At 42.0% G+C, this 21,676-nt stretch overlaps 1 protein-coding gene across 5 annotated transcripts in view; it reads left to right on the top strand.

Moving 5' to 3' along the window:
* The window catches only part of dnmt3bb.1 (DNA (cytosine-5-)-methyltransferase 3 beta, duplicate b.1), a 43,163-nt gene extending 22,195 nt beyond the window's left edge, over positions 1–20,968 (top strand). For 2 of the 5 annotated variants that reach the window (XM_027145066.2, XM_027145070.2), the window contains exons 7-22: positions 736–894; positions 1,039–1,146; positions 2,631–2,772; positions 4,645–4,797; positions 5,015–5,059; positions 5,153–5,232; positions 5,640–5,752; positions 6,416–6,599; positions 6,807–6,891; positions 7,570–7,715; positions 8,818–8,908; positions 9,751–9,899; positions 10,143–10,228; positions 17,452–17,521; positions 17,731–17,849; positions 18,902–20,968. In XM_027145066.2, the coding sequence (XP_027000867.2) occupies positions 736–894; positions 1,039–1,146; positions 2,631–2,772; positions 4,645–4,797; positions 5,015–5,059; positions 5,153–5,232; positions 5,640–5,752; positions 6,416–6,599; positions 6,807–6,891; positions 7,570–7,715; positions 8,818–8,908; positions 9,751–9,899; positions 10,143–10,228; positions 17,452–17,521; positions 17,731–17,849; positions 18,902–19,043 (1,872 nt within the window). In that variant the 3' untranslated portion in view covers positions 19,044–20,968. The remainder of the gene's footprint in view (positions 1–735; positions 895–1,038; positions 1,147–2,630; positions 2,773–4,644; positions 4,798–5,014; positions 5,060–5,152; positions 5,233–5,639; positions 5,753–6,415; positions 6,600–6,806; positions 6,892–7,569; positions 7,716–8,817; positions 8,909–9,750; positions 9,900–10,142; positions 10,229–17,451; positions 17,522–17,730; positions 17,850–18,901) is intronic. The other 3 variants (XM_027145068.2, XM_027145067.2, XM_027145069.2) reach the window with 3 other exon arrangements.
* The last annotated feature ends 708 nt before the right edge of the window (positions 20,969–21,676 follow it).

Raw genomic sequence — 21,676 nt, 5'->3', positions numbered from 1 at the left:
GCTCATTGACTTCACACTCAAAGAGACCGTTAGTTCTTGAATTATGCCATTGTGCGGCAGAGATTTTAACAGAGTTTCTATTGACAGTAACTGTATGTGCAGAAAAGCACTAGGACACACACATACACAACTAACAAGAAATAAGAGTTCACAGTAACTAAATTAATCATGTATATCATGCTCAGACAAGTCCTGTAGATGCAGTCTTTATATCTGACATGCTAACCAGGCTGACTGTCTTCCATACAACTACTAGTAGTTACACTTATGTTATAATAATGTTACATTTATGTTCTTATGTCAAATACATACATTAAATTGCTAGTTTATTAGGGAAGCTTTGCAGACTCTATCGTCTATTAGAGGTATATAGAGGTACGACTAACTTTGGCCCACATTTGTAGTTGTCCAGTTAGAAATGATAGCTCCTCTTTTTTCATGTAAATGTTGTATTATTCATCCTCTTGTCCTTTCTGTGCTCAGCTCCTAAACATAGAATTGCTATTAGACCATTTTGCTTGTTGCATTAGTCTCAACACTGCAGTGATGCTTGAGTGTTTTTAACCCCCCCCCCCCAAACAAACACACACACACACACACACACACACTCACTCTCTTTCTACCTTTTCAGAGTAACTAATATTTTATGCATACCAGTTTAAATAGCTAATAAATCTCATATATGTAAAGGTAACTTATGGTTAATTTTTGTCCATAATCATATGTTTCTTGTAGGACAATAAGGGCTTTGGAATCGGGGAGCTGGTATGGGGCAAAATTAAGGGTTTCTCCTGGTGGCCTGGCATGGTGGTGACCTGGCGAGCCACAGGGAAGAGACAGGCCTCGCATGGCATGCGCTGGCTCCAGTGGTTTGGTGATGGGAAGTTTTCTGAGGTGAGTCTGACTCTGGAAACAACATTATGGATATGTTACAACAAAGATTAATTCCGGTTACCTATGAAGGTTTTCAAGTTATTCATTTATGGGGTGAATATTTATGGGGTATACATTTATGGTGGGTGTGTGTTTTGCTTGTAGGTGTCTGCCGACAAACTGGATTCTATCACAGCCTTCTCCAAGTTTTTTAATCAATCCTCTTACACTAAGCTGGCTTCCTACCGCAGAGCTATATTCCAGGCCCTAGAGGTAAGACGGGATTCACTGTATGAATGCTGATGCTAATAAGGTAGCAACTATGACATCTGCATTCTGTTTGTCCAGCTGAGTATATATTTGTGCCTATGCAGGTTTAAAAGGCTGAAAGGTAAGAGTCTAGGTAAACAGTTATCTGAAAGCTTTGTGGAATTCCCCGACAGCTCCCTTAATTACCTTCCTCTAGAGAATAAGATGTTCTACCAAAACAACACAAAGGTCAGCAAGTCCAGACACGCTCGAGAACCAGAGCCCTGCATGTCTGAACTGCATGCCTTGTTCTTGCTGCAGATGATCACCTTTCCTGTGATGTACTATAGATAATTGGTCTCTATTTTGATAACCATAAACTTTGATTAATGGTACACTTTTCAAAGACACTCTCATGTGTTTATTCACGGTATAGCACAGCCTGTGTGCTTTCTTATAGTGTCTTTAGTGACCCTGCCTAGCCACTTTCTTAATTTAAATAGAAAATAGCTTAGCGCAAAGTATATTTCTATGCTAATTCTATCAATTACTAAATGTACGCAGTGCTTGAGATTGAGTAATGCAGTAATGCAACTCAAAAGAAATCCATCAATAGAAACATCACCCAATGTTTATCTGGTGTCAAACAGCTTTTTATATGTTATGAATCTCAGAAAGCTCTTCGTGGAGCTGTGGTTATAAAAAATAATAATTCCAAACACTAATGTTTAAACACTGGCGCCTCCAAGTGGACCAGGGACAGGATCCCGCGCTCCCTTTACCGCGGTCGGGCTCTAGCCCAGCTACTGAAGAGTTAAACTCTCAGTGCCGGTCCAAAGCTCGGATAAAAATGGGAGGGTTGCGTCTGGAAGGGCATCCACCGTAAAACCTGTGCCAAATCTAATATGCAGACCACGTGATCCACTGTGACCCCGAACAGGGATCAGCCGAGGGGGTGGGGGGTGGGGGGGATTAAAGATTATTTTCTCGAATCCAAAAAGTCACAAAAGAACCACCAAATAAAAAACACAAGCCAAAATATATGATATGTATTCATAAGAACTAGCTAGGTAAGGAAATCAGACAAGTTGTTAGATAAAAGCAAAGTTATGATAAATAAAAAGAAACTATTATGTATTATGTCATGGTTTGGCTTTACTTGTCCCTTTCAAGGGAAGTACTTCTAAGAATGCTCACGTTTAATATATAAGGTTCGAGGATTCACTGAATGGCTGGAGATGTGTCAATATACAGTACTGTATCCTTTACAGCCTTCACATTCACCAGATCACAAAACACTTGAACGCTTTTGTGAGATTTTGAACCAGTGTTTGACACCACCATCATGTTAGACACCATGTTTCAACAGCCATTTTGGCTCCACAATATCTGTGTTTTTATTTCAACATACATGATGCTTCATAGTACTACATTCCATATTTGACTTGCAACTTAAACAATGAACTATCAATATCAAAACTCTCATTGTTTCTCTGGTTTGTTTTCAGATGGCAAGCATTCGTGCTGAGAAAGCGTTTCCTTTGTGCGAATCTGATAATCCAGAGGACCAGGTGAAGCCCATGCTGGACTGGGCTCACAGCGGCTTCCTGCCCAAGGGCAAGGAGGGCCTGAAACCCAAAGAGAACTCCCGTGAGTATGACTCTGAATACCCAGGAACACCAACTGTTAGTCATCAACTACTTCTCATAGCCTGTCGATCCATCTACAGTTCCTTATACATAATCCTTCCATAAACACCTCAGAGCTGGTAAAGTCCTCTAGATAATCTGTGTATCATTTAAATGAGGTTGTAAAGTTCAGTCATCCAACACACACACAGAAGTTTCTTTTTTGATCGGGCAGCTTTGCAATTCATGATTAGTGTGAAGAAGGAAACTCAAACAACAGCGAAATCATGTGTTTATTTAGTGCTCTTAACACACATGACTCATAACTGAAATATGAGATTCTGCACGTTCAAAGATTTCAGGCCTTCTCCGAGTTACGTCTTACCTTACATGCTCTTGTGTTTATTTAGTGTACGTATTTAGTACTTACTTATGTACTATTTAGTGATTCAGGCAGAAATACAAGACATTCACTTAAATACGTGTCACGAGATCCCCTCATGTTCTGTACATGTGCCAGCACACATTCTGGTTAGAGAGGCATTTGGCATCTGCTCGCACATTTTCAAATCAAAAACTTTAATACTACATTACGACAAAATCAATTGTTCTGATGTATCTAAATGTATACCTTAATGGAAGAGTTTGATATTTCAGGGCTGTCTTCAGCTGCTGAGGCAGTTCACAAAAGAGGTTGCATTTAATTTGTTTAATCTCATTATTATTATTATTATTATTATTATTATTATTATTATTATTATTATTATTATTATTATTATACATTGGTATAATTTAATATTAGCCAGATTTGATAAGCATATTGCCTTTTTTTATTATTATTATTTATTTACTTTAGTGCAACTCAGAAAACAAATTCCCTTTGTTATCCATCAGCATGGTCAGCATGGTGGTACAAAGAATAACATTGCCAGCTCACATCTCCGTCCTAAGTGTGTGTGTGTGTGTGTGTGTGTGTGTGTGTGTGTGTGTGTGTGTGTGTGTTTCCCTGTGATGGAGTGGCATCTCATTCAGCATGTATCCCACTTTGTGCCTGGTGTTCCCAGTATACCCAGATCTGCAGAGCTAACCAGGATAAAGAGCTCACTAAAAATGAATGAATCTAACCCTTATTTCAATCTTTTTTAACTCACTTGTAAACACAGTCCCAAGCTACTTAAAATCCTCCACCAGGGGCAGCATCTTTTCTCTTGAAGAAGATAGACCTGGTCCACATTTGTATGAAGCTGGAGTTTGCAGGGTTTCCTCTGGATCCTGGATGCAACCATTTGAAAAAATCTGCTTTCTCAAACTCTAGCATAAATGTTTCCTGGGAGACTGAGTAGTGTAATTCCTCTGTAACTGGAACATATTATCTATTTTTAAAAAAAAATCGGGGACCACCATCCCAGTTTCCCAGTCCTCTGCAAATCTTTGCCACTTTGTCCAAGTAAAATAACATAAATATTGTAAATATCAAAGTTTTCCTCATTAGAAAGGTGACATCTCAATGAGGCAACCATGATGTTTACCAGGACAAACTCCAACTGCAACTCCAATAATTCTATGCAATAGATGTGACTGTTTTTTACTGATTTCTGCAGATTATTTTTTTTAATAGATTTGATATAATAGATTTCAGGTGTTGTTTGAATTTCAAGAAACAGAAGGCTATACAAAATGCTTTAAGTTTTTGCTATATAAGATCTCACTCACATGCCTTGCTGGTTTCATGCCATTCTTTGTGTGTGTGTGTGTGTGTGTGTGTGTGTGTGTGTGTGTGTGTGTGTGTGTGTGTGTGTGTGTGTGTGTGTGTGTGTGTGTGTGTGTGTGTGTGTGTGTGTGTGTGTGTGTGTGTGTGTGTGTGTTGGTTAACATGGTGGTTTATCTTTCACAGCTGAGTGCTGTTTGTTCCCAGCAGCTCCAGAGAGCACAACACTGCAGGCTAAACTTTTGGAGTCCGCGCCACCGGAGCTTGCACCATCTGCCAAGAGAGCTCGACTCAGCATGTGCAAAGCCAAATCAGCCACTGAGGACATCTACAGTAGAGGTCAGAGGTCATCATGTTTAGTAGGACGTACATTTTCTCTCTGGATTTAAAAAAATAATAATAATAATTATGTGCTTTATATAATGAACATGTAATAAATTATTTGTTGGTTCTGGTTATTTTGACCTAAGAGTAAAACGATGACCGGTTATAAATGGACTTTATCGGTCTCTACGAACACTTTTTTCACAGTGTTATTTTTTTTTCTCCATCTTAGAACAAATGGTTCATGAAGTCTTGAAGAATCACAGAAGTATAGAAGGTATGTTTGCACCAAATTATACATTAACTTCCATATGTTCCATCTGGTTATCCTGATTTTTTTCCTCTCTCTGTCTCTCTCATATACCCAAAGAGTTCTGCTTGTCTTGTGGCAAGACAAGAGCAGCAACCTTCCACCCCCTGTTTGAAGGAGGCCTTTGTCAAGCATGCAAGGTGAAAACTCCGTCAGGCTGATTTACATCCTCTGAGTAACTGCACTATGTGCAGACTTGCACAAACCAGAGCCATTGAAAAGACTGTCGCACATTTTAACGAACACCTGCAAACCTATGTTTGATTAAGGGGCATTAGGTTACACTACAGTTACTTAGGGTCAATGTATGTTAATAAATCAGAATTGAAATAGCTCTAGGCTTTTTTTTATCTCTTTTATAACCCTCTGTAAATCTTAGTTACTGGATGTCATCATTTTAAGACTTCTCACTCTCTCACTCTCTCTTTACCTCTCTATCTTTGTCACTTTCTCTTTGTCTCTCTCAATCTCTCTCTCTCTCTTGTTCTCTCTCTCTCTCTCTCTCTCTCTCTCTCATTCACTGTGTATGTGTGTGTGCATGTTTTAGGATGTATATTTAGAGATCTCTTACATGTATGATGACGATGGCTATCAGTCGTACTGCACAGTGTGCTGTGGAGGCCGAGAAGTGATACTTTGTGGCAATGTCAACTGTTGCAGGTTCAGCATCACACACACACACACACATACACTTACATTTGATCTTTTAGCACTTTTTCACAACGTTCTGATACACTGTACAATAATACAATAGTCATAAGCGCCATGCATTAAAAAAAAATGATTTCATTGTTATATTATTGTCTCAGTAAAAAAAAAAAATCCGTGTTACAGAGAATTTTTGTATCCTATTAACTCCTTCCATACCCAGTCATAAATTAGCCATGGCCCATCCTTGTGGATGTCATCGTCTTCTTCTTGATTTGGGGCCCCTTTCATGGCCTCTTGGTTCCAAAAAAAAAAAACTGATCATTTTTTGTTCACAAGCACTGACATGACTTCAAGCAAGAGGACATGCAGTGTAGAACAAAGAGTTAACAAAACACTTATTTGTTTAGACGTATGTAAATCAGACTTAGTCTATTACCACAGTAGGATGCACTGATAATTATACCCCATGCAGCCGTTATTCTTTTCACTCATTTGTTTTTCTCACCAATATTGTTTTTTCTCACCAATATTGATCAAATTTCTACTTTACAGTTTCCTCACTCATTTCATACCATGTATCCCGTTTCCTTCTCTCATGCTAATACAGATATTAAACTTCTTGTGTGTCCTGCTCAGTATCCTGTTCTGATGTTTTAGTTTTTTTATCCTCAGGTGTTTCTGTGTGGACTGTTTGGACCTGCTGGTGGGTGCAGGAGCGTCAAACAGTGCACGTGATTTGGACCCGTGGCTGTGTTATATGTGTCAGCCTTTGCAGCAGTATGGCGTGCTGAAGAGACGTCATGACTGGAGCCTTAAACTGCAGGAGTTCTTTGTCAATGACAACGGACAGGAGTTTGTGAGTCCTGGGTCACTGCATAATAATAATAATAATAATAATAATAATAATAATAATAATAATAATAATAATAATAAATCCTTTTTTTATTACTACGTACTATACGTTTAGAAGCACTGTTATGCTTGTTTAATGTCAACATCCATAACCTTATAGTCTGTGAGGACTTTTTAAATGTTAGAATGTGTCTTATTTTGTCCCCCTAAGGAAAGCCCAAATATTTACCAAGCAGTCCCAGCAGAACAGAGGCGTCCCATTAGAGTTCTGTCTCTGTTTGATGGCATCGCCACAGGTAAGCTTTCCTGCATATGTATCTGTTTGTATGCATGCATTACATTTTGAAGTTGCATTAAAGGAACCTTTTGTTTTTCTTAAATCCATCGCTGTAGCATAAGTCCAGTAAAAACAGATGCTACGTCGATACAATTCTTTCAACTGACATAATTCCACTCACTAATATTAGAAGACAAAAACGTTATGTAAAAAATACCACCAACCCATTTTATGCTTTGCTGTAAGTCAGTCTTGTTTTAATTTAAGCTCGGAATGTGTATAACTCATGCTTTCAGAGATGAGAATTATTTTTCCTAGGAAAAAAATTGCATGAAATGATGAGTGTGTAGACGTTAAACATTGACTTTCATCAAAGTTTTCCAAAAAAATTGTGTTTTACATAAATGTCTAACTTATCTAAGACCAAACTATGTTTTCAGATTGATGCACTAGCATAAACTATGTTTGAGCTAAGTTTTCTTTTATGCTTTGGTAACATGTTTTTAATCTCTGTCTCCTCTTAAAATAGGTTGTTGCTTTATCAACTGCTGTAGATTTCTATAATACGTTTTTTGAGTCGCCGCTTCTTGCGTGTAAAGCTATTGCTTTCCTTTAAAAAAATGTTCCAGTCAAATTACAGGTCACTTTCATGAAAAGTAATAAAGAAGTATTTGTTTCTTGGCCCTGTGATTTATAGGTTATCTGGTGCTAAAGGATTTGGGTTTTAAGATTGATGCATACATTGCCTCAGAGGTGTGTGAGGACTCCATATCCGTGGGAGTCGTCCGACATGAAGGAAAAATCCAATATGTGAACGATGTTCGAAATATCACCCGGAAAAATGTAAGTGGAGAAGTCAGGATCCCTTTGGCAATGTCCTCAGTCAGCTGAGTTCTGTCTCTGTCATTCGAAACCGTAGAATGTTAATTGAATTCTCTCCCCCTCTCTCTCTCTCTCTCTCTCTCTCTCTCTCTCTCTCTCACACACACACACACACGCACATACACACACCTGGTCTAAACTTGTTATTTGCTTTGTTGTTAGTTGCATGTCCCAACAGCTCTTGATAGTAGCAATTAGACCACTGTAGAGGAGTCTGGCTTTTGTAGCTCCTCCTTCCCTTCAAATCCTCCCTGTTTAGCTTTTAGTTTCCTCCTTTCCCTTTCTCTTGTCCACACACATGCACACACATATATACACACACACACACACACACACACACTGCTCCCTGGAACACAAAGCATTCCCAAATCCCTTCTTTACCCATTCACTCATTTACTCCACCATCCACCCTTTCATCCATTCATTGATCCGCTCGCTCAGTCACCAGTTCACCCCATTGTCATCCTGCAGAGGCTGGATTGAGGTGGGAGGAGAAAAGGGAGGAATGAAAAGGGCAGCAAAGAGAAGGGGAGGCCAGGAGCCTGTAGCTGGATAGGGAAAGCATGAAAAGAAGCTGAATAGAATCCAGCTGCATACAGTCTTTTTCTCTCTCACACACACATACACACAAACACGCAGATGTGCCTGTGATATCAGAGAGGTTTTGTAGACAGTGTGGTTTGTGCCTTGTCTGTGTGTGTTTCCTAATCTCTGTGTTTGTGCACACACTCGAGATTTATCTGTGTTTTGCATGCCCCAGTGACCTCTAATCACACAGAGTGTGAGTAGAATTTATGTGCATGTGTCCCCTGACAAGAAGGGATTTCCTGTTACTCATTGGCTTTGTACTGCTTGTCAGTGCAAGACTCGATGTTTGAAATACTAAGACCTGTGAATGATATAGATTTTAGTGCACAATGAGTGTTTGAATGGCATTTGTGCTTGAAGTGCAACAAAAACAGTACCAGGAAACTGATAGTTGGGGATGTGAGTGCTAGGTGGAGCAGGGTAGAGGGGTAATGTGTGGATTAATACTACATGGTGTTGTTTTTTACTTCCACAGATTGCAGAGTGGGGACCGTTTGACTTGGTGATTGGTGGAAGCCCATGTAATGATCTGTCTATTGTCAATCCAGCAAGGAAGGGCCTTTATGGTGAGCATTTAGTGACTGAGCTGCCTGTCTGTCTGTCTGTCTGAGTCAGAAAAAGGGTGGTGTCTTTACTGATTAGGCCGCTAGGATAACATAAAAAGGGGTTTATTAAGGAAAACAATAAAAACATAGAAAACCACCGGGAAAGACAAAAAAAAAGAAAAGAGTCAAGACAACAAACCTAAAAGACACAAACACAAAAGGTAGCACGTAGCATGAATCAGGAAAACACTGAACATCACAAAAGTGCTCGTTGTTGTGAGGGGGAAATATTGTGGAAGTTGGATATCAAGAAACGCCTGGTCAATTACCCGACAAAATTAAAAAGATGATGAAAGATGACGATGCCTGCTCGGGCACAGAACGTTAGATATGTTGTATTTGTTCCTCGCTGATATAAGAGCACAGACAAACCGTTATTTAAACCGGTTCTACACAGTATTTTTTCAGTGTACTGTATTTTATGATTTTTTGTTTGAATTATTTGTTAACCCTCGTAAAGAGTTACTAGTAAAAAAAAATGAAATTACACTGAACACAGCATGCTGAACACAAATTACACTGAACACAGCATGCTAAAACCTAAAAAGATTAGATGATTAATTAACAATAATGATAATAATAATAATAATAATAATAATAATAATAATAATAATAATAATAATAATAATAATAAAAACATATCAGTAAAAATCCATCAAGTGGCTGCTCCTGCTTTAATTGTCAGAAGTTAAACATAACAAGAAAACCTTTTGTTGCTGACACGTAATTTTTAAATTTGGCTTTACTCTTCGGCTTTCTATTAAATCAACACATAAAGCCCACTGCGTACATAATCTTTGCAGAAGGGACTGGCCGTCTGTTCTTTGAGTTCTATCGCCTGCTGAGCGAAGCAAGGCCAAAAGAAGGAGAAGACCGGCCCTTCTTCTGGATGTTCGAGAACGTGGTTGCAATGGGCGTCAACGACAAACGGGACATTTCCCGCTTCCTTGAGGTTTGTATTCTTCACAAAATTTGTCCTTTTCTTAAAGTCAAACGGATCAGCTAAGTTTAATAGATGATGCTGGAGTGCAGAACAGTGCAGATTCTCTTTTTTTGTTGTGGGCATTTTTAATTATCCGTCTCATTTCATTGGAGAAAACTTGTCCTTCAAAAAGGAATAGTAATATTAAGATGTAGGAGCTGTGGTTTTAACTATTTATTTGTATTTTTAACATGTTAATGTGTTCCAATCCAGTGCAATCCGGTGATGATTGATGCTATTGAAGTGTCAGCTGCTCACAGAGCTCGATATTTCTGGGGCAACCTGCCTGGAATGAATAGGTAATATACATTTTATTTCTCTTTTCTTTATTTCTTTTTTATTTCTCATGTTTATTTAAATGAAGACGTTAAACTACAATGTTGCTAAAGGCTTCCTAAGAAGTAGATGTTCTTTCACATATTCACTATTGAGAAAATAGATTGTTTTCTGATTTCCCTTTTTTAGATATATTATGGATATCGTTGTAAAAAGAACAAGTTTAAAAAAGTATTTATCCAGGGTTTTTTCATCAAATGGTTCAGGGAGTTCATCTTTAAATGACATTCAGCATCCTGCAGTCCACTTTTTCATCTGAGCATATTTCCAGTTTATGATGATGTATCAAGGCTACAGACTATTCTGTTTTTCTGATAATTCCCATTCTTATCAATTAAAAAGAGAAATAAATTCGGTTATGTACAGTAACTGTGATTGAACAGATTGGAGGGCTGCCAGGGGGGGTTTCACTTATATGTACATCCCTCTACTTTACTAAGAATCACTCAATAAATAATCACTTTGTATTGAGGCTGAGAATAAATCAGGGTGTTGCTTGTAGGAGTAAGAATAACTGTGATTCTTAATAATGGATTGTATTTAGCCTGTGTATCGTTCAAACACCCCAGAGTTGCGATAAAGCAAGCTAGGTTTGGCCACAGAGGGACATGTTTAAGGCCCACAAAAGGTAACAATGCTTGCTGACCAAGAACACTTGCAGTTTGCTTGCTTGTCTGGCTATAGTGATCTAAAACAAATGCCACTTTATATTTGCATCTTCTACTGGTTTCTATGACAAGTTGTAGAACCTATTGTTTTAGATTGTAGATCAGTCTTATCTGCAAAGGGCCACTGCGGGGCCAACCAATCAGAAGCCACACCTGAGCCTACTGAAAGCCAAGAACGATTGTCTTCTGCGAAAAAAATGTCTTCTATCTCCTCTTCTGCTACAATGCTGCCACATACACTTTTTTGTATGGAACCAGACATCTAGACAACTAATATATAAGTTGAAATAAGTTGTTTATGTCCATTGATTCACACCATCTTGAAAAACATTAGGTTACTGTCGTAACCCCGGTTCTCTGAAACATCGAGTGGAGAGATCCACCTATGGGAAGGGCATCCGTTCCTGACCTCTACAGAAGCATCCAATTACACCAAGTCTGGCTTGACAGACAGGAGCGCGTGCCAAAGGCAGGTAAGGTAACGCCCCTCACCCAAGTGCATAATGCACCTGCACGCGCTGCCTTTCCTCAGTGTACATATTCGCTTCTCGTGCAGCAAGCGGGGCAAACTTGGTGGATCTCTCCACTCGATGTTTCAGAGAACCGGGGTTACGACAGTAACCTAATGTTCTCTTTCATCATCTCGTGTTCGAGATCCACCTATGGGAGATATAGACAACTCCCCAGTTGCCCAATACACTCACAGCAAGGCCCTGTAAGCCAGAGGACGGCCAAAAAGGTGGTGCTCGGCACGTCACAAAGCAGCAGACATAACATACTGCGCGGGGCAAAAAGCTCAGCCAAAGGGAAACACAGCATGCGGCAACATGCATGTTAAAACTTCGCTGACGTCCAACAAGCGGGCAGCCTGCCGGAAAAGAACATGTAAATAACATGTAAATGGACCAACCCGAGCGTATGGCGGGGAGAAGACCAAATGCCTGAAAAACATGCACAGCCAGGCCAGGCGGACAGGGCTGACAAGAGTGCACGTGGCTACGAAGAGCCCACACTCAAGACCGCATGAGCCACGGTGGTACGAGTAACATCAAGCCGGTAGTGCCTGACAAAGGTGTGCGGAGAGGACCAGCTCGCCGCGGCACAAATGTCCTGCAAGGGAACTCCCCCCGAAACCGGCGTGACATGCAGCGATAGCTGCCAAATAGACCTTAATTGTCTAAAAAGACCTGCCACGATCGATAAGGCCCTGTAAAAAACCCAAAATATCAGTGACTGAGCACAGATACGAGACGAGCTGGTGCTCCTCGCACCTCGCCTCAAACACACGCCATTTGCAATCATAGAGAGAGCGTGTGGAAGGGGCCCCTGGCAATCTGAATCGTGGCGATAACACGGGGGGGAAGCCCCAGCGTGCTCAAATTCGCCCTCTCACGGGCCAGGCCCAGAGAGCCAACCTGCCCGGGTGAGGATGAAAAATCTCCCCGTTCATCTGGGTCAGGAGATCCGTACGCAACGGGAGGGGCCACGGCTCCGCATACAGAAGAGGAATTATCTCCGCTAGCCAAGGTGCCTTGGGCCACCTGGGGGCTATGAGGATCAGAGATAAACCCCGCACCGCGACCCTGGCCAGGGTCGGGGATATCAGGCAGAGCGGAGGGAAAGCGTAGAGCAGCACGCTGGGCCATGGATGAGCCAGAGCGTCCATGCCGAGGGGGGCGTCCTCGTCCCGAAGCGAGAAGAACATAGGACAGTGGGCGTTTTCGCGCGAGGCGAAGAGATCGACGGCAGCCTGGCCGAACCTCTCCCAGAGCAGTCCCACTATCTGGGGGTGGAGCCTCCACTCCCCGTACAGAGGGTTCCCCCTCGACAGAAGGTCTGCACCTCTGTTCAAAAGGCCCGGGACGTGAGTCGCCCGTAACGACAGAAAGTGCTGCGTGCTCCATACCAACAGCTTGTGAGCCAGAGCGTGAAGCCTGGAGGAGCGCATGCCGCCTTGACGGTTGATATACGCTACAGCTGTCGTATTGTCGCAGCGTACCAGCACATGATGCCCCCGCAGGCGGGGTGAGAAATGCATCAGAGCTTTCCACACAGTGAGGAGCTCCAAGTAATTTATATGGGCTGAGCGAAGTGAGATCGGCCACACACCGTTCACTGACCTGCCCTCTTGAGTGGCTCCCCACCCTGTCAAGGAGGCATCTCTCGTGACCACTTTCCGCATCATGATCGCCCCGAGAGGGGTCCCATGTGCGTAAAACTCCGCAGCTCTCCAGTGGCGCAGCGAGACCATGCACACGCGCGTCACCGAGACAAAGCGGAAAAGATCGAGCAACGGGCAGAGATGAAGGGACAAAATCCACTTCATGAAAGCCCTCATTCTCAGAAGACCTGGAGGCAAGACATGGACAGCCGAAGCCATAAGACCCTGTAATCTGAGACATGTGCGATACTGTATCAGCGCGAGCCCGAACGGAAGGACTGTGAATTCGTAACATACGCCTTGGTAGGCGAAACGAAGGAATTTTGTGTGCGGAGGATAGATGCTTATGTGGAAAAAAGCATCGCTCAGATCGATCGAGCAAAACCAATCGTTCTGCTTTATCGAACGTATGAGAGAGCCGTGTGTTAACATTCTGAAGTTGTATTTCCGTAAATGTTTGTTCAACACTCTGAGATCCAGAATAGGACGGAGAGATCCGTCCTTCTTCGGGACCAGGAAATAACGAGAATAAAACCCCTGATCGCTTAGATGCGCGGGTACAACTCGAATCGCTCCTTTCTCGAGAAGAGATGAGATCTCGTCTTTCAGAATGTGGGCGGAGCCCTGGTCCGTGTGGGACCAGACCACTCCGTTGAACCGCGGGGGTGATTGGACAAACTGAAGTCTGTAATCCCTCGTGACTGTGTGAATCACCCAATCGGGGGCCGAGACAGACAGCCAGGCTGTCACGTGACTCCCGAGCGTCCCTACACGGGAGGGCGGGACGCCGGGGGCCGGACCGTTCATTGATGGCGCAACGGCGCCCTCCAGTGGCCAAACCAGAAAAGTTTTCATAATTTTTTTGTGAAAAACTGGGGCCGTATCCTTTATTGAACATGTGAGAGGTGTGCGAAGGGGGGTGTTTGGTGACACTGCTTCTGCAATCGATCCCACGACCGTCCCTACTGGGACCGGGGAACGCACTCTGGGCGACACGGGGAACGGTGAAGCGTGTGCAGAACAAAGGATGACCCTCGCCAGCGAGGGGGGGCCGACCTCGCCGAAGGAGACCCTCCGTCTCTTGGACGGGTGAGCCTGGAGGGTAGAACGGGTGTCCGGAGGGCTGGCCGCCCATGAACGCGGACTGAAGACCCCCAGAGGCCGAACATCAGGTCGGTCGCTTACGTTACAGAACAGAAGGAGCGGGGATAGGAGGCCTCCGAGCCGCGGCGAAAGACGTCTTACCCCAGGGCCTATCGGGGGGGAGGGGGCCCGTCCTGCTGAGCCTGTGGCTTCCCACGGTGTTTGTTGGACCTGCCAGCATAGTGAGATGGCGTCTGGCGCGGCGCCGGCTTTCTAGGAAGACACAGTTTGAAGGCCTCATCCTCCTTCTTCTTATCAACGCAGCGCTGCTGCATCAGCGCAACGGCTGGGCCGAAAAGAGCTTGACCCGGCTCAACTGGCACCCCAGCGATGCGGCGCTTCTCACTATCGGGGAGACCAGATAGGTTGAGCCACAGCGCACGTTCTCCGACCACCGACAAAGCCATAGAGCGCCCGCTAGCCTGGACAGCCTGACGGGCGTTGCGGAGGACGAGGTCATTGACCTTCCAGAGATCGGGTGATGGCGACCCACTCTCCAGCTGCTGGCCCAAATCAAGCAGGAGTTCAGCCTGATACGCGGACAACAGCGAGGAGACATTGAGAGCTCGAATGGAAAGAGCTGAGGCTTTATAAGACGCCTGATGGATTGATGCGGAGAAACGATCCATCTTGCCCGGGAGGACGGGCTTGGGTGGGGCGAGCAGCCCGCCCAGGGATGGGTTAAGGTGTCTGGCGATGGAAGGCTCGATCACGGGGGGGTCGCCCATGCCCAGACCCGCCATATCCTTCACCTCAAGCCCCGCGAGACCGTGTTTTAGATCAAGCGGATCTCCCCAGCAATACCTCATGTGTTTTGCACATGCAGGGAGGACGGGCAGGAGCTGCTTCCTCGGGCCGGCAGGAGGCCCTAGAAGCTTACCGTCATACACATCCCTCTCCTGATCCGAAGCGTTCAGGAGAGCCGGCCATTCGATGTCGCGTTCGCAAAGCTCCAGCAGCACCGATTGAGGTGGAGCGGGGGGAGCCTGAGGGGCCTGTCGGTCCTTCGGTGAAGCGGGGTCAGCCGGTAGTAAATCCTCAAACGGGGAAGGACACATGTCGGCCAAGTCAGAGGAAGCCGCGCCGCGGGAGGCCCCCGGGAGCGCGGCGGCGTCGCCTTTTTCCCCCTCCGAGTCTGACAGCTCGCAGTCGACACACTGGGAAGTGGCCGTCTTGAGCCTGCGACGCAGGAGCTTTTTTGGGAGCGCCAGGCAATGGCTACAGTTCTCCGGCAGATCAATAGCCTCTTGCGCGTGCTTGAGACCCGTGCAGACAACGCAGAAGGGATGGGAATAAGCGCACCGCACGTGGCCGGGCAGGCTCGCGATAGGTCATCCACCGGAGTAGCCGGAGCCGCTTTGGAGAGCGCCATAAGGAGGAAAAAAGGCAAAAAAAGCAGGCGGGCAGCCTACGGAAAAAAAAGGGGGTGTGAGCGTGGGCAGCTCGCGAAGCTAACCTGGCTGAGGACGAACACGTCCGGCGGAGGCTGATCAAGCGATATGTCCTCCTGAAGACAGAAAGTGCAGTCCAAAAAAACAGGGAGCTGTGAGGTAGGATCAGAAGTCGCGAGAAGCGAAAGTAAACTGAGGAAAGGCAGCACGTGCAGGTGCATTATGCACTTGGGTAAGGGGCGTTACCTTACCTGCCTTTGGCACGCGCTCCTGTCTGTCAAGCCAGACTTGGTGCAATTGGATGCTTCTGTAGAGGTCAGGAACGGATGCCCTTCCCATAGGTGGATGTCGAACACGAGATGATGAAAGAGAACTTTCCACTTGTATGCAAATACCTGGAGTACTGACAAGCGCATACCTGACCTGTTGAGAACATTGAGATTCATTTTCAAGGGCAAAATTTCAAAATGTGTGGTCTGCTGAGTGACCTTTTCATCTGGTAATGTCTGGTTTGAGCACTCTTTATCATTAACAAGCTTAGCCAATTAACCACAGAGTGTTCAGGTGGAATAGGGCAGCAGCACCTTTTGCATAGTCTGTTGAATGCACTGCAGTGTTCACAAATATGCATGTGATAAGGGGCATGTGGTAGCCTAGTGGTTAAGGTGTTGGGCTACCAATCCACCAGGCTGCCACCGTTTTTGCCCCTGAGCAAGGACATTAACCCTCAATTGCTCGGTTGTATAAAAATGAGATAATGTAAGTGGCTCTGAATAAGGGCATCTGCCTTTCACCTTGCTATGTCACTTACTGTAAGAGTCCAGTTCACCAGGTTGTGTCAGCTCGGAAAATATATAGCTCTTTAACACAGCATATTCAATTGTAATTAAATCATTCTTTATGTATATGTCCATTCAAATCGGGTGAACAGTGCAGGAAGTACAGCACTTTCTTATGGTGTTCCCCTTTTTTAAGGACAAAAAAGTAAGAGCAATTGGCTGCTCAACTGTTCCATGGCAAGGTGTATGTTGGCATCTTTATTTCAATTACAAGTAAGCTGATGAAGATCTAGAGTCGATGCCGTGTGCAGTGTGGTACGTTTGCATTCAGAAACTCTCCATATGATAGCCAAGAAAGTAAACTATAATTTGGTTAAAACATCAAAACAAATCCATCAGAGAAAAAGAAAACATATTATAAAAATATTGTGCATCTCAACATCACTCACAATCTTTGGCCTCACAGCAATGCATAGACAGCAGTATTTCCGTAGGCCGTGTGAGCTATGCTTTGTGCATTATGCTGCAGTTATGACAAGGTTCTATAGGTATGTCATGTCCATCATCCAGCTCCACCAGGGTTTAGCAGAACAAAGATCTTGCCCTGAAATATTCAAGAAGCTGGGAATGTCGACATATTCAACTTTTTACACAACCTTTAAATGTTGTGTACTTGTTACTCTGTTACTACTCAAAGTGCCCCGTACTACATGCTGACTTAAAAATTGTCCTCAGATCTTGTTCAGCAATAGAGTCAGGGCAAAATTCAAATATGAGTATTGCCATTACATACAGTGTGCCTCAGTGCACTTGCTCTAACATTAACAAGATTAACAAAAATCAAAATATTAGTGATCTAAAATTCAGTGTCTTTAATACCATTTGCTGTACTGCAGCAGACCAGAATGGAAAGAGGATGAGTTTGATGTAGCAGTGATGTAGCACATTTAGGTTTGTTTTGTTTTCTGAGTCATTTTGTCCCAAGTATACAGTATACGTGGCATAGTACTGCAAACCTTACTGTAAGAAACTCCTCTGTTGTAGGCCTCTCTGTGCCTCTGGTATGGATAAGCTAGAACTACAGGACTGCCTGGAGCATGGCCGCGTTGCGAAGGTAACCTTGCCCTTTCAGCATGTTTCCAAATGTTTTAGTGAACATACTGAAGATGTGGTCAAACAGCAAGCACCTAGAAAGACCCTCACTGGCTTCTATGATTACTTACTGCATTATTTAACAGTTTAGTAATTAGTAGATTGAAGTGTGGCTTTATGGCCTTTTGAGCACTAATTGTGAAGTAACACTTCACCACCTTGTGTCTCAAGTTTGGAAAGGTGCGTACCATCACAACCCGATCCAACTCCATCAAGCAGGGAAAAGACCAGCATTTTCCTGTCATCATGAATGGCAAAGAAGACATTCTGTGGTGTACAGAGCTTGAGAGGTGAGCAGCATTTTAGATCAAAGAAACTTTATATTCCATCACCACATGTTATTAGCTGGATTCAGGTCTGGGTGCTGGCTAGTTCATTCAAAAACATTGATCTTTTGTTAAGGCTCTCCTTTGTTGAACTGGATGTAGATTTGGGTCCTTGCTATGCTGAAAGCTGAAAATCTGTTTCATCTTCATCATACTAGCAGACACCTGAAGGTTCTGAGTTAAAATCAACCGGTATTTGTAGCTATTCTTGGTTTCTTTTTGCCTTGATAAAAGTCCCAGTTCTGGCTGAAGAAAAGCCAGCTAAAGCATGATGCTACCACAACCATGCTACATTGTAGGTATGGACTTATTTTGGTGATGTGCTTTATTGCACAAATTATACAATGGATTTATTTTACCTTTTGGAATTGGTCTCATCAGATCATAACATTTTGCCATGTAGTTTTGTGAGATTTAGTTAAGCATGGATGTTTTTGTAAGAAAGAGTCTTCCATCTAATATGAAAATATGAGCAATTGTAGTCACATGCAGTAATCATAGTCTGATATTCATGGAGCTCCCTTATTGTTGCCATCGCTCTCTTGGTAGCCTCCCTGATATACGTTTTGGAGACACGTCCTCTTCTTGGTGATGTCAATTTCTCTATTTTGTAATGGTGTCGTTTACAACATTCAACAAGCGTAAATCAAATGTTACCTTTCAAAACATCAGATACCATGCATGCCTTGTAAGCTCTTTACGCACCATGGCTCCAGGGGTAAGATGAAACCATGAGGATGTAAAGAAAATTGACACAACTAATCTTTATATTTGGTGTTGATCAGAATTATTTCATTGATGACAGCTATATGATATAAAACGGTGTGCTCACTTTTGCAACCATGTTATTGTAATCTTTTTATTTTATCCTTTCCACTTATTTGTTCTAAATTGTACAGTATATTCACATTGAGAATAGAAAAAGTTGTTTAACAAAAATGCCATTTTAACAGGGGTTTGAAGACTTTTTTATCCATTGTATATTGTCGTGTAAATGATCTTCTCTTATCTTTAAGGATTTTCGGGTTCCCTGTCCACTACACAGACGTGTCCAACATGGGACGTGGTGCCAGACAGAAACTGCTGGGTCGCTCATGGAGTGTGCCAGTCATCCGACATCTCTTTGCCCCTTTGAAGGACTACTTTGCTTGTGAATAACAGCCAAAAAAGTGTCCAATCTACTAACTCTACACACTGAGTTAATACCTACAGCAACAGAGCTGCAAATGGCTTCACAAAACACAGAGGAACCTATGAGGTTTAGTTATTTTTGTCTTGTTAGATATCCAGTTTTGTGATTCTGTCCAGCTGGTCCTGCTGTTGCTTTGAGCCAGCAAATATCATGTGTGGTTCTTAAGGTCGGAAAAGAGGCTATTTTACTAACTGATGACCATAAACACATAAACTCAGTTGTCCTCAACATTTCTCAGTACTTGATTATCAGGGATCTTGTTTCACTTAAAGATGCCTTTTCTACCTTGATGGACAAAAGTTCTGGTAAACTCTCATCTCAAAAGAAAAGTTGAACATTATATCTTAATGTTTATGCAAAATATGTATACCGAATTCCCATGTTTATCCTGTGTGGTTTATACAATCAAAATCTGAATTTAAAAAAAAATACTATTCTTCAGGGACTGTCTTTTTGCAGTCGTGTTTATTCAAAGATGTAGTAATATTTAATTCCCATACTCTTTGTTACTTCAAATAATTGAAACACTGATTATGCTCCAAAATATCTGAGTTGTTTTAAAAGAGCACAAGTCATCTAAGGATGCCAAAGATACTGTACACAGACTGAGTCTTTTATTTCAAGTCACAACATTATTCCTTACAGTTGGACTTTTCCCAAAAAGGAAAAGGGATTTATTTTTTTTTCGTTCTTCTTGTTGTTTGTGTAGTGACTGGATTGTGTGACAAGCATTGGTAATGCATTCCTTGTACTATAGGTCTTTTTACTAAAAGAAATACTTGAAATGAGCGCATCAGTGCAAAGCTAAGCTGTGAGCCCACGACATACAGTATATTTGCAAACATTTTTTACAAAGAACCTCAAAGAGTTTTCCATACATTTGAGGGAAAAAAGTTAACATATAAAACAAAGCCAAAATATACAATTTCTATATAAGTAGCTTATTTGATATTTTTTATAAGTATAAAAAGAACAGGTCCAGAGGCTTTGTATTAAAAAACAAAATAGCAAAATGCAGTAATTCTAAACAACACACAGGGTACTGTTTTGTATGTTTACAACTAGATTTTAGGGTCTTCACATAGACCTTCACTGGAACTACGGTATATTATGAACGCACCTAACTGAAAGATAAGGACTGATTTTGAACTAAAACAAATTATTACAAGTTTAAAAAAAAATTGATTGGGTTTTCTGTTATAACAGGTTGCATTTTTTGAGCTTTTTGTTTCCTCAAACATTCTGTTTTTAGTACCATTTTCAGATATTTTTAAACTTATGGTGCCTTTTGAAGTACAGTAACCCCTTGAGCCTTTTTGATTGCTTGCAAATAAAAAAGTAATGCATAAGCTCTAGATATATGTGCTTCAGAACGACTACTGTTCAGAAATAAAGCTTGAATATGATGTTAACCATTTTAAGACTGTATGCTAAAATATTTTGTTTTATTTTGTTATCTCATGTAAGATAGGAGTTCTCTGTCACTTATATTTGCATTGAGAACTACAAACATCTAATAGCCCAAAATGTAGGTCTATGTAAAAATAGAACAAAGTATTGCCTACTTTTCACCTTATGTAGACTTTATATTATAGTGTTTTAATATTGTTAAGTTCTAACATTTTATATAGTTGTTCTTTAAATATGTTGAATAAATGTTTGTCATTCGCTATTTGGTAAAATAAAAGAAAGCATTAGCACTGAAAACTTACATATTAACAGTACATTTTATACAAAGTCTATTTTGGAGCAAGTACTCCATGGCTTTATTTTTATACTTTTGTACTCATTTGTATGCTTTTGTATACTTTTTTTCATTATTCATAACTATATGTAACAAAGCATTGTTAGTGGCATTGAGACCAATAAAGAAGTTATGACCTTTACTGTATTATGCAAAAATGTGAGTGTTTTCACTGACAATTATTTATTTGGCAAAGATGACGCAGAATCCCATCTACACATACAAGTGCAGAAAGGCTACATTTCCACCTAATCAAAGAGAAAGCAAAATAGTTGGAGGAAGAACAGCATCACAACCATTTCAGACGCAAACACACATGAACACTCAGACACAGACACGCAGGAAGTGAATCAACTACTGTATACAGGAGGTACAAAAAAATAGCCTAAATATAGAGGATAGTAATATGGCTGGAGTGTAGGCCCATGATGAGTGCCTCAAATATAGGGTTAAATATATATTTTATATATAACATTTTTACATTTTTATAGTTTTCCTTAATGTATGGTTTTTGACAAGTCTCCAGTGCTGTAACTTTATAATAGTTTTTTAGGTTCTCCTGTTGTTATTCTGCTGTAATTGGTTTGTAAGAAACTATACAGTAGCTGTATAACTAAGCTAAACAACCATTCACATAGCAGGAGCACAGTACATAAAATCATGCACAAAATGTACAAGAGCTGCCAGGAATGATATATTAACTCTAACCTTAAGGAAGCCATATCAGGTTCTACTCCTTTCAGCCAGGAACAAGAATCTGAGGCTATCATGGGTACAGACTCATCAAAATTGAAAAAATAAAGATTAAAAAATGGTTCAGTTTCAGTTCAGTTCTACTACTCTATTTGGTTAGGC

The sequence above is a fragment of the Tachysurus fulvidraco genome, chromosome 23 (assembly GCF_022655615.1).
Source record: "Tachysurus fulvidraco isolate hzauxx_2018 chromosome 23, HZAU_PFXX_2.0, whole genome shotgun sequence".
Classification (NCBI taxonomy): Eukaryota; Metazoa; Chordata; class Actinopteri; order Siluriformes; family Bagridae; genus Tachysurus; species Tachysurus fulvidraco.
Note: the sequence above shows the minus strand (reverse complement) of the source record. Positions and strands in the feature narration are given on the sequence as shown.